Source organism: Choloepus didactylus, chromosome 11 (genome assembly GCF_015220235.1).
Source record: "Choloepus didactylus isolate mChoDid1 chromosome 11, mChoDid1.pri, whole genome shotgun sequence".
Classification (NCBI taxonomy): Eukaryota; Metazoa; Chordata; class Mammalia; order Pilosa; family Megalonychidae; genus Choloepus; species Choloepus didactylus.
This window is the reverse complement of record NC_051317.1, coordinates 29,275,608-29,291,284: the sequence shown is the minus strand read 5'-3', so window position 1 is coordinate 29,291,284 and position 15,677 is coordinate 29,275,608. Positions and strand designations below refer to the sequence as shown.

Genomic DNA, 15,677 nt, shown 5'->3' with positions numbered 1-15,677 from the left:
TTTCCTTCCAAAATTCACAGGTAGCTTTTCAGAGAGCAATAAGGTGCTATTTTACAACGTGCTACTGGGTTCCACTTTGTAAATTTTGTCTGAAATCTTATAGAACCTTCCAGAGGCTCTACAAGTGAGAACCCGCTCACGGTCCCCTTTGCAGATGTTACTCTGGAGATAAACGTAGGGCTGAGGGAGGCTGCTAACCTGTGTGAGGTCAGTGGTTCTTAGTAGAGCTAACAATTGTGTTGCAGAAAAATAAAAGCCATCCTTCATCCACTCCCCTTCCCGTTTGCACTGTGATGTGCTCATTCTTTCACGTGTGTTCACTTTTAGGGAAGACATAAGGAAGGGTACCTCCTGCCCTCCCAAGTTCAACTGACTTGAGTCCTGGTAAAGCAGGGAAGGGGGAAGAGAAGGCCCAGGGGTGTTGACGCATGCTACTGCCTGGTGATTCTCACACATTAGGGGAAAAAAACAACAAAGCAAACAAACAACAGAGAGGAGGCAATTTTCTTTAAAAGTCTACCTTTAAAAACCTAGTTGATTAAAAAGTTATTTTGTGCCAGGGATTGGGCAAGAGGCTTGTTGACGTTCTATTTTCCAGCATTACCAACACCTGTCTGCTTCTCAAGCACAGACACAGGCTGATCACACGAATATCACATGCAACGCCACGTGCAACCCTTCCCAAATTTACAAACTGCAAAATTTCTTAATTTTCTGATCAAATAGGAGCCCATCCCGCTGTTACGGGCTCCCGGCCTGGCCACGTGGCCGTCTCGCTGTCCCTCCAACACGCCCGGCTGGGACCTGGCTGTGGCCTTTGCACTCGCTGCTCTCTGTGCTCCGAGGGGCCTCAGCCCAGGTTTCTGTGTGGTGCTCCTCTAACTGCTCAGGGGACGCTTCTCTGACCCTCTATGGGAATAAAGGCCACCTCTGGATCCGTCGCTGTGTGTTGCAGCAAACCCTGGATGACCCTGTGCACTTATCTGCCTGCCTGTCGGCTGCCTGCCCCCTTCTAGTGCCTGAGCCCATCTGTCCGGCACCACCTGCGTCACCCAGAACAGGGCCAGGGACTGGGCTGCCTCAGTCAAAGTTTGCTGAGTGACCGAACAATACTGGAATGTGTAGAGTCCCTACACTAAAAGCTGCCATTGCGACTAGGGAAGAGATTTTTTTTCCTGTGATATAGCTCCTGTATTTTTCCTTCTACAGACAGCTGATTTCTGTTGTCAATTCAGTCAGCAAGCCTCATATTTGGAGACAGTACAAAGGCAGATTTCCCTCCAGAGCTCCGTCCTGGAAAGTCACAGAGCAGTGCCCTCCGAGGCGTCCCGGTACAAATTCTGACATCTGCATCGAGTGCAGCTCACCGCACAGGATGGAGGTCTGACTCGCCGGTGGACACGGATCCAGGGTTTCAGGATGAAAGTGTTATTCCAAAGACCGCAGAACGCGGCAGTGTTTTCCCCAGTGGAGCCCAAAGCTCTTGGAAATGAGGCACATGCAAGTGTCAGGAGAAACAAGCGCCACTAACGCTCCCACGTGTTCTTAAGGGACCCAGGGTGAGGGCAGCAGTGCTGTCCTTCCTTGTCAAGGGAAGGAGCAAAACCAGACGAGCCAGACGTGCGGCCTAAAGCAGGGGGGAGGCCTTCGTCCTTCTCTTTCTCAGGTCAGGGCTGGGCTGTGCCAGGTCGTGTCGCGGCAGCCATGGCGGGGCCAGCTGTCCTCAGTGCAAACGCCCAGAGCTGGGCAACTTTCACACGACCCTGGGGGCCAGGCTGAGCGTGCCCCGGGCCCGTCCACCTGCGTGTGGGCCGGCTGGCTAATGTCTGAATCCTGACCCACACACTTTCTACCACTTCTCGAGACACATATACACAAAAACTCCAGGAATCATGAGTAACTGATTTGCAGAAAGATTTACTCCAGCTTAAGTTCTGTTCCTTTAGTTGATTGCATAAATTAGTTATTTCTAAGAGCTGTATGGTAATCATGTGTGGGCAATGCATATTTTAAAAGTTACATTAATTTATGATGTGGCCAGTTTTTAAGATCTTTGTCAGAAAGCAGTGTGTCAAAGAAGGAGGATATGTAACTTGCAAACAGCAGTGGGAATGAAAGGAAAGCAGAGAATTCTACCAATTCATTAGAAGACAGGTGAGGCATAAAATGATAAGATGCAGAAGAAGAATGGTATGTAGAAAACAGAATAAATTGGTAGACCTATATCCAAATATAACAGCAATCACAATAAATGTGAATAGATTAAGATCGTGTATTAAAAAAGACATGTTCTTGACTAGATAAAATAAAAGTTCAGCAGCGTATTATTTACTCAAGGCACAGAAAATTTAAAAAATGATGAGAATGAAGGAAGGTAAGTCAGGCCAAAAATAAGTAATGGAAGTTGGGGCTGCAATGATAGTTTCAGAGAGAAACAGATTTTATGTTGGAAAGCCATTGTAGGGTAAGGATGGTGGTTACTTAACATAAAATGAAACATTTATGCAGAAACATAACCACACCTAAAAATATGAAGTGATGTTTTAAAGTCAATTATAAAGTAAAATTGACAGGAGAAAATTGAAAAAATAAGCAATCATAATGTAAGATTTCAATGCACTTCCCTCAGAAACAGATATCCAAGGTAGGCAAAAAAGAAAAGAAAAAAAAATCAGATCATAACAGATTTGAATAAATAACTAAGAAGCTGGTTCTAACTGGTACATAAATAACCCAACACCAACCAAAACACACATTTCTCCATTCCCACAGGAAATATTTATAGAAACTCCCATTCCTAAACCGTAAAGGAAGACTCACAAATGCAAAAATGATATAATCTTCCCTTTCTTTTTATCTCAATATAATAACATTTGAAATAACAAAAAATTATCCCTAAAGCCTCATCAATTTGAAAAGGAAAAATGACAATTCTATATAACTCATGGATCAGAGAATAAAGCAACGGGGTCTAACAGTACATAAAAACAATATATTGTTTCCCCACAAAATAGTCCTGATTTTCAGTGAAGTTTTTAGTTTTCGATAATGATTTCCAGAAGCACTTACTAATATATGTGAATATTGGCTATAACTATGGATATAGATCCATACATAATTTTTATTGTGTATGCATATGTTTATATACGTGTGTTTTTGTATGATTATTCCAAAACATGTGAAGCATCTGCCGTGATATGAATTATTAGGAGACAGTTACACTGAGGTGTGGGATGATTTGGTGAAAGAATCTGAGTCCTGTCACACTGAGGTCTGGAGGCATAATGATGAAAATATTATAAAAGATTCAGGTGTTATTTAACCTAAATAACCAGTGAATTTCTTGAGGAGCAGATGCCTTCCCAAGGTTCCTTTACACCTTTGTTGGGGATCTCATCATGCCCCCCCCCAGAAAAAGCATGCTCCAGTCTTAGTCCACGATCCCTTTGGTGTGACCCATTTGTGAGCAGGACCTTCTGAAGATGTTCTCGCTAGGTAACCGGACAGATCGAATCAGGGTGGGTCTGGATCCGTCTGCTGGAGGCCTTGGACAGAGGGAATGTGGATGCAGTCAGGGGAGGACACAGGAAGAGGCCGGATGTCGGCTGACACCAGAAGGACAGACACAAGGACAGACAGACGGCCGTGTGACGGAGGCAGAGCTGCAGCTGAGGAGCCCCAGGGCTGTGGCAAGTCAACATTGCAACGCTAAGGACTTTTAAGAAAGCACAGCCCTGCCGACACCTTCACTTTGGACTTGTAAGCCCCGAAACCGTGGGACAATAAACTCCCCTTATTAAACCAACCAGGGTGTGGTATTTGTCAAAAAAGCCCTGGCAAATTAAGACAGTTCATAAGGATGGAGAAGTCATTAAAAATAAAGCAACACAGGCACACACACAAAAACCAAACCAAAACTAAACAAACAAAAATCAAACAAACAGAAAACCCTCAAAGTACCAAATGTTTTACAGCATTACAGAAGGCAGGTTTTTAGGCCTGAAATTGTGGGTTCAGATCTAGAAAGTTAAACCATGTGGTCACTCATTAATTTTCATATCTCTACTCCTACTACAGTGGTTTCTATGTTAATATTTCAGCGACGTAGGAAATGAGTCCCACTAGTCTTGCTGATGGCTAATTTTGTCTGCTCATCTCTGTAACTTGACTTTCATTAGAAATCTATGAAAACATCTGTCCCCGCTTGAATGTATTTTAAATTCAATGTTTTGCTGCTAGTGCCATGTTTCCTGGGGACACAGAATAAGATGTGATCTGTAGACTTGTATACTGAGTTATTATTGCCGTGCCTCAGTGATCATATATTTTCACATCATGAGAGTCAAATCTGAATTGGTGCCTTCGCGCTTTCACTGAACATCTCCCTAAAGGGACTTAATTGCAGAGATGCCGCCCACACTTCCGATTCCCCTGATTAAACAGAGAAGGGTCCGGTGCTTTTCAAGGGACGAGGGGTGGGAGCACGTGGCATCTAGAGCGAGCAGGGTCAGCTTCCAGAAGTCGGCTTCTCGCTGCGTGAACCATGAAGTCTGGTTCTCTGCCAGTTGGTTCTCTCTGAGCAGAGCAGGGTGGCAGAAGGCACTGGGCCCTGCGGAGCAAATCTGAGAAAACCTTTAAAGCCTTCCTCCTTGTTACTTCATTCAACTGCAAGTGCTCTGATTTTAGAAAAATTGCACTCATCCCTAAGAGAAAAGATGGTCACAGAAGTGAACTGCTACCAGGTATTCTGCATCTTTCCCTTCTATGGGTAGCACGTGACAAATCCGCGATCTTAAGGAATTGCCAAGAAGCTTCCCTAACTCAAGTGTAACGTATAATGCATTGCTAAAACAAGAAATATTCTAATGTAATTCCCAAATACTCCAGAAGATATTGCTGAAATTGAAGTGGTGCTGCTGGGCAGGACAGGGCTCACTGCAAAATGAAACTGTGGGTCCCTTGTTGAGAAATTATTCAGAATTTCAAGGTGGTGACAGCAGAGCACCAACCCAGGCATGGAGTCCTGCTGAGAGTGGAGCATGCCCCGAAGCCATCCCCATTGCTGGTTTATTTTTGGTCAATCAGATAATAAAATGAACTCATTTAATGCCTATTTAAATGCCTGTCTCTTGTCATTCCCATGAATTAAGCCCTTTTATTTATAGGTATCACCTAATTTTTATTCCCTTGATGGTTTCTACCCTACTGGGAAGTTAATATTTTCCTCACTCACCTGAAAGGGATGATACGCAAAAAAATCACTGCCCCTTTCCCTCCTGGTCAGTGAAAGTGTAGCTACAGAATATCATTTGAGATAAAATCATCCTGCTGAACCTTATCTTTAATTTCTACAGCATTTGACTGAATGAGCATAATCATTGACCTTTGTATCTTGGTTGTAAAAAAGAAAAAGTTCAACTAACGGATTTGTAAGGCATCACCAAGGAATAAGCAAGGATAACCCAACCATCCAAGCCCCCTGGGGAGAAGATCACAGAGACGCAGCCAAATTTCTAGGCGGGGAAAGCAAGCCAAATTTCTAGGCGGGGAAAGCAATGCATTTGATCACAGTATTTGCAATTCAATAAGATCACCGAAAAGAGAGGAAAAGTATCCACTTACGTCTGGGGAGCATTTCCTCTTGTGACAGGTCAGTACATCACCCGGGCAGGTGTGCTGTTGGTGTTCACGTTTAGGGAAGGAGACAGGGTAAATTACACAAAGAGCCACTCCATTTGAATGAAATGAGAAATGCAAAGGGAATGAATACTTGTGTGAATTACAGTCCATGTTTCCAAGGCAAGTGATAAAACTGCCTGATTCATGTTAAAATGAAGAGGGGTGCGGGTGGGTGAGCCTGTCTGTTCCCGGCCTGCGTGGGGGCTCCAGGAGTGGGGCCGGGAGGACCCAGGGCTGCTCGCTGGCTCCTCTCCAGCCCAGAGGAGGGCTCGGGAGGGCTGACACCCGGTTCTCCAGCCGTAATGCCCCTGCCGGCTGGAGCCTCCCGGACAGCATCTTCCTCCAGCGAGGAGACTCCTGGGCTGACAGATACGGCCCCTGCAGAGACGGCAGACCCCAGGGATTCCAGCAGGCTCGTGGTGGCACCGCGGTTTGACAGCCACCCGACTGCACGAGCCTCCGACGCTGCAGATGCACGGCCTTCGGCTGCTGAAGGGGGCGCGGGGGTCCCACGGGCACGGCAGCGTCTCTTTTCCATTTAAGTTAAACATGAGAAGGCTGTGGATTAAGATGTTTTAAAGATTCCACTTCCCGATTCTCTGGGGACTGTCCTAAAAGTGGAACATGAAATACCAAATTGCCCCGACAGCTTCATGCGGGTTAGGATTAGCCCAGGGCAGCAGTGGTGGGGACGGACGAGCGGTTTGTCTTCACTGGGTGCAATCGCTTTCAGTTTTGAACAAAACAGCAGAACCCCTGCGGCGTGGAGAGCAGCTCAGGTCTCACAGGGAGATGAACGTGGTCTGCTCAGAAAGAAACATGTTTTCACCGTGGGCTCTAGGTCCAGGTGCAGAGCGAGTGAAGAGCGGGTGTAAGCTGGGTTTTCTGGGAGACAGAACAGGGGTAGAGCTGGGCAAGGGGATTCAGGGGGGCAGTGAGGGAAGGTTACAGTGTCACCCAGAGACTCCAGGTTTGGGGAGGGGGACGTGAGGGGTCCTGGATGGTGGGGCGTGGAGAGCCCACTGTCTTGAGGACTGAAGGGCAGTGGAGGGTGGATCCCGGGGCACGTGACTGGGTAGCAGGAGCCAGAGGCCAGGGCGGGTGCTGGGGCCTGAGCTGTCCCAGGTGGGCGGGTGTGAGGGAGGAGAGCGGCTCAGATACAGAACAGACACCCAGCAGCCGAGGCTTGGATCAGGGAGGCTGGGTTCCCTCCCCCGGGAAAGCCTGAGCCATCACCCAGGGCTTCGTTATTCCACGTCCCTCGGGCGTGGCCCTACCCAAGCAACAGAAGCTGCTCCTATGGCCGCGGAGGGGAAGAGGACATGGAGGGCAGACAGCAGCCTTTTCAGGACGTCTCTCCTTCCTGCGCTGGGAGGGAGAACAGAGACACAGGGTGGCACTGGGCACCTGTCTTAGCTTCCCGGCTACTAAACCACGGGCTGGCTTAGCCACGGGAATCTGTTGGCTCACAGTTTCAGAGACTGGAAGGCTGGCTCCCTCCAGGGGCCGGTATCTTCCAGCCGGCTGGCAATCCCTGGGCCATCTTTCTTGGCTTTTCTGTCACATGGCAGTGCACACAGTGGTGTCCTCTCCTTTCTCTTCTGGTCCTGTTGGACCCAGCTTCTGGCTGCTCCCCGTGGCTTCTGTCTCTGTGTCCAATTTCCTGTGCCTACTGCACTTCAGCCATATGGGATTGAGGGGCACCCTCATTCGGTTCGGGGACCTTAACTAACAACATCTTCAAAGGCTCTATCTCCAACTGGGTTCTCACCACAGGACCAGGGGCTGGTACCCAGAAATGTCTTTTGTGGGGGACACGAATCAACCCCCAACAACAGTTATGTGTCTGTGTGGGGGTGGGTGGGTTCTTTCAACCAAGAGAAGATGGAGAAGATGGACACAGATCTCCTGCCATATGCGGGTCTCGTTGAGGGAGGGGGCTTGAGAGTCAAGGAAGGTGGGAGGGGAGGGTCCGCCTGCTGGAGGGACTGAGGGCCCCTCTGGAAGCTCATGTTGTCCAGAGCGGCCACAGCAGGCAGTGATGGTGGTGGCTGACACGTGATGAGAGCTTAGTCTACAAAAACATGAGGCATCAAGAATAACACAACCCCACTCACTCCCCTCGTCCTCCAGAGGGGGTTCTTGAAGACACTTGGCCAAAGGCAGACACTTTACATGGGAGACAGTGGGAAAATATAGGGTTCGGATGTATTAAGAAAGAGCTGATTCAAGTAGATTTCATGATAACTGAGTAGCAACTGATTTCTCAATGGCCTCATTCCAAACAGAATCTGCCATGCTTACCTCAGCCCCTGCCCCCCGCCGAGGGAGAGCAGGATGCCAGCCAGAGCTTCAAGACGATGGCCCAGGAAGGAGCGTACTTCCTGTTTATTATTTCACAGCTGAAGAAACGGAGGCACAACGAGGTTGAAGCAATTTTCCCAAGGCCACACCGTCAGCCTGGAGGTTCTGCATCTGGAGCGACGGGGACTAATGGTTCATGCATTTTTTCGAGAAGCATCTGGTGAGCACCTCCGTGTCCAGGCACATCTCCCATCCCCAGGACTCTCAGAGGGCAAAGCAAAGAGCCTCCCATATCGTGAGCATGAAATTCCGTACCGGGAACGGAGACTGATCTAAATGATACGAGATACAGTGACCACTGAGCATGGTGGTGGAGGGTCAGGTGGGTTCTGCTTGGCCAGGAAGGTTTATTAGTGTTAGATCCCAGAAGAAGAAACTAACATGTAGAAGGAGTTTCTAACCCAGGGGCCCCACAGCTTATCTCACAGAAAACAGGTGCCCCATAGACTAAAGAATGAGGCTGTTCAAGGCTGCTCCAGCCACAGTGGCACCTCAAAGTCAGGTAAGGCAAGATCAGGTATGTCCATAAGGTGAACAACCAGAAGGGCCTGCTCTCCCCAGATAGATAACGCAGCTGCTGTCCTGAAAAGAATGCTGTTTCAGAATTCCACCAACCAATCAGCCCAAAACTAGACAGGCACTTACCCCATCAAGGCACAGAACATCACAGCAGACACCCGACCCAACGTGGGTTCCTTTCTTCGTTAAAAAATGCTGCTCTCAGATAGAAAGCGGGAGCCATTATCTTTTTTCTTCTTTTCTGCTGGCTCCCACCTGCTTTCTTCCTCTACTAAATCTTAAACTTTATACTTAAACTTTGACTCGCTGCGTTGTGTGGATTCCTGAACAACTCTGACCCAACAATTAGATTTTTGTTACTGAAGTCGAAGAGTTTCGTGTTGAAATATTCTGACATATTTAAAATGGGAGCAGACATTACAGAAGTCATAAAATATAACCCTGAACAGGCGGCAATATGGTGTTCCCCCGAGCATGTTCTTCCTGAGGTTCTGCAGAAAGGAGAGGGCCCGGGAACATCACCAGAGGCAGCTCAGGAGGAGGTGAGCCCCTCCACAGGCGACCCCCAGCCTCCTCGTCGCCTCGCACAGGGGCCTCTGACGACCACCTGTGAGGCTGGGGTGGGGGCTGGGGGGACCTAGACCCCATGATGGGAAACCAAGATTTGGATAAACTACTCTGCTGTCTTCACGAGGAAACTGCCGCTCTGCCGGCTCTCCCCGCACGGCGGGGCCGAGGGTGTTGTGGGAAGGTGCCCACTGCTGCCCCAGCCCCTGGCTGCTTTTGCTTCTCTCCGCTGTGTGGGGGCCACCAGCCTCTCCTGCTGCCCGAGTCCCTTGGGGTGGCAGATCAGGGAGCCCACATGGGCCTGCCCGAGCCCCCGTGAGCACGCCAGGGCAGGACGGCTGGGGTCCGTGGCGTCCATGCAGGCGGTGGCCGGAGCCATTTCAAGGAAACAAGAGCTTCATCCAGGTCTCTCAAGCTCTAATGTTCGTGTGGTTTATTTTCACATTTCACTACTAAGTGCAGTTTCTTCTGTACACGAATGTGATACACACACACTCACCATGTACTCACATATTTCCTGTAGTCTGAATTATTCAGGTTTCTCTACTTTGCAGCAATGCTAACTAGACAGCTTGAGGTGTATTGATCATTCTGCCCAGGGAAACCCAGACTAAGTACGGTACTGAAAGAGAACGGCAGTGCCCAGAGCAGCCCCCAACCCCTATCAGCCGGGCCACGAGGCGGCGAGGAGACCCACTGAGGCCCACAGAGGTGCTGTGTTATGGGGACAAGTGCAGGACCCAGTGCCCAGGGCTGGGGGGTTCACGCTGGGGCGACAACCCAGCAGGAGGCAAGGGCAGTCCAGAAGAGCATTTAGAGGACAATTGCATTGTAGCGGACAATTGCATTTTGGTGGACTGTACTGCTAACTCAGCCGGGGTTGCCTACAGTCACCATGTCACTGTGGGCAGGAGACGGAGCGATGGCTACACTCCTGCCATCGGGCTCTGCGGGACCGTAGGGGGCAGGGCCAGAAGGTGGGTCTTGGGGGCCTGCAGGGGTGCACTGGGGTGGCTGATGGGTACACAGCATCCCCACAGGGCAGGCAGGAGCTCTAAGAGCCTCACTCCACCTCAGGATGAATCCTCAGGTGAACGTGCAGCACCTTAGGATGGGTTTTAAGCACTAAAATGCACGTGGAAAACTGTACCAGCCTTTACCACGTGTAAAATTTACCAGCCATGGGAGGTGGTGGTTTCAAGCACCATTGCCTAGGGAGGGCCAGTGGCCTTGTAAGATGACAAGTTCCCAGCACCTGAGGGGACAGGTACACTGGGAGGACAGGGCCTTCATGGAGAGCCCCCACCCAGCCTCTCCAGTGCTGCTGAGGGACCGTCGAGAGGCCACCAGCTCTTCTGAGCAGAGACTGGATCCAAAACAACCCAGGAAAGAATCTGGACAGGCTGCCCCTGATCTCCCTGGACACCACTGTCTCTGGTCAGAGCATCTAGCTCTAGGCTCCTGAGGCACAGCTTAGCCAACGTGGAATCCATCTGCCGGACACTCGGACTTTTCAGACACTGCGTAAGATGTGTCGGGTTATCTGGAATCACGTTTTGAAGTGCCTCGGGGTGTCTCAAGCACGTGGTCAGAGTTGGGACTTCCCTCCATAAATAGGTCCTCTCAGCCGATTCTCACAAAACCGCTGTGACGTGTCTCCACATCAAGGCAAAGTAAGAACCACAGGTGCCAAGGATATGACTGCGGTCGGGGCGGAAACTCGGCTCCCTCCTCCCGCCTCCTTCCCAAACCATCGTCCCAGAGGACCCGAGCTTTTAATTAGAAATATCTAAGGGCAGAAGTTCTGAACACAGAATGGGGACTCCGGAAGCCCCTGCGTTCCACGGCTCCATCACACACACACTCACGCGCGAATGTGCTGCAGCAACCCACAGCCTCTCTCACAATTGGTCAGGTTTCATTCACTAAGAAACGTAAGCAATAGTGAAAGGGACAAATGACGCTGAGATAAAATGCTGTTATCACTGTGGTGTATTATCACTCATGCTAGCCTGCAATGGATTAAAGTAAAAATAACACAAGCAGAACGCCATTATAAGCACTTCCACTTGCATGCCTAAGAATTTCCAATCTATTACTTACCAGAACATATTTTTTTCAGGTTATTTTTTCAGGCAGTTATTGCTACTTTTGCCTCTTAGCTCTTACAGATTCTAGGCCAGCGGTTAGCACTTCTCATTTTCTAGGCTCAGGAGTCCAAGGACTCGCTAAGTTTATCAGCAAAACTACGAAACCTGTTGAGGGGAGCCTGGTGCCACTTACCTGGGAGGGCAGGCGGAGAGCTGGCAGGTCACCACCCCTGGAACAGGCCGCGTCTTGGGATTGCAGAATGATGTGTTCACTTGAAACCTCAGGTCTCTGAAGCAGCCCTCCCTTGTGGTCATCTGTCCTGTTGGGAAGGGGGATATGGGTAACAAAGCTCACAAACATGTCCTGTTGTAAAAGGCAGATGAAGAGCTCAGCTCTTTAAAAATCTTACCCATAGCTCATGTGTTTGTGCTAAGGACCAAGGCCTGCTTTGACCGGCTACTTCCTGGTCCGTGGTCAGAGTTTTTATTAGTGAATTTCATCATTTCTAAGACACACATATTTTCCCCTACATTTTAACATCTTTAAAATCAGGATGTATCTGGAAATCAGTGCTATCATGTATCTAATTTCATACACGAGTTCTCTCCCACTGTTTTCATAGTTGGGGACACCAGCCATTTCTCAAAAGAAACACCTATGCTAAATATAGCTGGCCAATGTTTTCATTTGAGAGGTGACAGGTGCACTTACTCATACAGTAGGAAAACATTAGAAATATACCAGAAAGAGCATAAACAATACAATGATAAGTAACTTGACCAGAGAATTCAGAACACTTTTACCCCAATTTCATCACAAACCTATAAGCTTCCTTTTGGTAATAATGACATGTATTGTATCGAACGAGGCTAATGGAAATGCAAATTAGTTTGATTCTTATCCTCTTTCTACATCTTCAACAGTGTTTCAGGATTTGTGAAATATCCCTGAATTTGCTCATTATTTCAATTAATTAATTTTACCCAAAAAGGAGCTATCACCATGTATACAATTTCAAAGTCACTGTTTAAGAGTTCATTCAGTAGAGAAGAAAAATATAGAGAAAAAGGACCAAACTAATATTAATTTTAAATGGGTGCAATTAAAATATATTATGATCTAAAGGCAATTTTATCACTGTGCGTGGAGAAAATGATGAAGGGGTCGTGCCCTCCTCTGCAGCCTGACTAACTTCTTGCAATTCACCCAACCTGAGACAGATCATCAGAGGTTTGCACATAAGGGAAAAGATGGAAGAGATGGTTTCAGATGAGAAAAGCAGCAGATTGTAGACACCAGGCACAAAAATCTTTAATGCTAGGTTCTGTAGGAAGTCAAAGCCTTTTTTACTTAAAGAAAATTAATTAAAAAGTCTCTAAAGTACACATTGGAAACAAGTTTGACATTTTGGCTTTGCTTTGTCAAATGGAATAAAGCCATTCAATGCGGAAAGGTGCATTCTACTTAGACCTGGTTTTCTAAAGCGGCAAGAAGATAGGAACCCTCTCCAGGTTGAAAGCAGAAAACCATGGAGGAAGTTGCTGGCTCTGACTCCTGAACCATCCGTGTCCTTCAGGGCAGTTGGGCCTCTGATGAAGGAGGAGATAAATTTATACAGAAGCCTTGCAGGTTTGTAGAATTATTAAGCTATCTGCTAACATAACAAAATCGTGTTCTCAGCCAAGTTAAGTTGCTTTAATTTGGCACTCCCCTATGGGGAATTTATTTATTTATTTACTTTTTTAAATTTTATTTTGAAATAAATTCAAACTTACAGGAACAGTTGCAAAAACAATACAAACCCCATACACAGAACTCCAGCATACCCCGACCCCCCTCCCCCAATACCCCGATCCACCAACTTTAACATCCTGCCACATCACCATTCCTTTCTTTCTCTCCCTTCCTCTCTCCCTATCATCCATCATCTATTGCTCTGTCTTCTGAACATACAAGAGCAAGTTGCACACATCTTTGAACAAACAATATAATTCACATATACATTTCCCATGAACAAGAACATTCTTTTATGCAAATCCCTATGGGGAATTTTTGCACTTATTGCCTTTGATAGAGGTCACAAAATACTTCTGTAGTAATTCAAGGAAATTTATTTAAGCATGTTGAGTCTCTTGGAGGATGATATACCTATCTAAGTATAAGATTTAAATCCCACATACAATAAAGCCCCTAAAGACTTAGAAAGGTCAAGTTGGCATCCACTGAGGATGAATCCCATGAAACAACAGAATGATCATAAAGATGAGTATTTCAATAACTGGCAAGATCATGCTAACATATAAAAGTAGGAGAATCAAAGGTGGGTTGGTGACTGGCCTTTGGAGGCCTGACGTCCCACCCTGCAGGTGCAATGGGGGTGGGGAGAAGGCGGCTCTCACAGGAGAGGGGCTGTACCACAGGCCAACACAAACACCATGGGCAGAATAATACAGCTCAGACGCCTCGAGCCTCCAATCCCTGGGTGCAGCGGACCCTCATAGGCAAGACACGGCAGAAGGCGAGTGTGCAGCCCCACCAGTCCCAGCGTCTCCTTCGGTGCACTCTGAACCAGGCTCAGAGTAACCCATCGGGCAGGGGGCATGTGCCAACCTGTGGGGCCCTAGAGACACAGCAGGACCCACAGATGGGGTACACAATGACCCAAATAGGATTCAGACCCAAATTCCCCAAGGCAGGGACTGAAGGCTCAGAAGTCGGTCGCTTTCAGCGTTTCCAAGAGAGTAACGGACCAGCCATGTGATCCGCAGCCACATCACACACAGCACAGATACTCTCCTGCCCCAACGCCCCACTTTGCTCCATCGCAGTGTCCGCACGCTGCCCCCTGGACACACAGACCCGCCGGCCGACAGATCCCCACGCCAGGCTTGTCCCTCCTGCCCTGCCCTGAGGTTGGTGGCCTCTGCTGAGGTCCATGCATCCGTCTTCTAATGCTCTCACCAATTTCCTACCTGCTTCCAAAGACATTCCTCTTCAAAGTGCACACAGAAGCAACACATTCCCGTCACTCCCCGATTAAAAGCCTGGTTTACTTTTTAAACTCTGAACTCTGCATCTTGCCCTTCTAGCTGCACCTCTAGCTGGACCCGATGCCGTGTCCCTGTTGCACTGACCTTCTCCCGGGTGCCTGGACTCCCCCGCCCTGGCTCGCCCCTCTGCCCCAGATGCTGCCCTCCACTGCCCACCCCCGGGTTCACCTGGCAAATTTCTTCTCAGCCCTCAAATCAGACTCAAATATCCTCTCTCCTGAATTACTTTGGTCAGTGGCTCTCCAACCTCAGTGTGCGTCAGAATCCCCCGGAAGGCTTGTTCAAGCAAACCGCTGGCCCGTCCCGTTTCTGACTCAGCGGGTCTGGGGCAGGGCCTGGGGCAGGCCCCACATTTCTAACAAATGCCCAGGTGCTGCTCTGCCGGTGCAGAGACCCAGCTTTAAGAGCCACTGCCCTCAGCAAAATTAGAGGCCCCCGGCGTCCCTGTCTCAGTGTGGCCAAGAGGGAGCCAGTTCATGCTTGTCCTGGAAAAATCATTAGCACTTACCCCTTCCACCCTCAGGAGCACCCCAGCTAGGGCGATACTGTGCATGGTGACCCTCACACAAAGGCTCTAGAGGGCAGGAGGCAGATTAACTCTTTTCTGTAATTGCAGGGCCTTGCATGCATTAGTTTGTACTCTAAGCAGTTTTTTGAGCAATTGGTCAATTTTGTTACATTCACTGACTTCTAGGCTCAGGCAAGCTATCAGTGGGTTATCTAAATATTAGCTAAAAAATCATCACAGCAGAGCTGTATTCTTTCCTTTAGATATTACTTAGAGTGAACTGGGCTCTCTTTTCAAAATTCACCCAAGAATCACTGCTGATATGAAATGTGAAACAGTTTTTTTATGGACCCACTTTCCTACTTGCTAACGAGGAATAAGAGACTGTTAAATTAGAAAAGGAAACACGTCTGCTTAAAACTACTCTGCAGAGAATCTTATAGACTCCTTAAGTTGAGCTTAATAATCATAATGACCCAATTTAAATGGGAAACATATTCAATAACAGTAAATTTTCTAAGAATGTTAAGAGATCTCCCTAATGAATAGAGAAGAAAAATTGATCCTTTTCTCTACTCACATTTCACTTTAAAAGCCCATTTTAAAAAATCTTTAATCAAACTCCTATGGCTTTTTAGGACGTGTTACTCTCTAAAAAATGACTTCAGTTTGGTTTCTTGTTTTTGAATTAAAGACATGTGAACTTCCAGCCCTTTGTTCAAATCTTGATGAAGAATCATGCTTTAATGATCACTGAAGATGCTGAGAAGGTACAGTCTCTCAGTTAAGAAAATAAGAAATCCTTCTGTTTGATGGAGAAATTAAAGTTTATTAATGCCCTTATTTTTCTTTTTGCACTGGAGATCTTTCTTTGGCTTCACTCTTGAGCTGCCTCAGAG

The 15,677-nt window shown here is 47.8% G+C and overlaps 1 protein-coding gene across 3 annotated transcripts in view; it reads right to left on the bottom strand.

The window, feature by feature from the left end:
• The window catches only part of ADAMTS16 (ADAM metallopeptidase with thrombospondin type 1 motif 16), a 196,113-nt gene that overhangs the window by 41,823 nt on the left and 138,613 nt on the right, over positions 1-15,677 (bottom strand). For all 3 annotated transcript variants that reach the window (XM_037799413.1, XM_037799411.1, XM_037799412.1), the window contains one exon: positions 11,413-11,539. In XM_037799413.1, the coding sequence (XP_037655341.1) occupies positions 11,413-11,539 (127 nt within the window). The remainder of the gene's footprint in view (positions 1-11,412; positions 11,540-15,677) is intronic.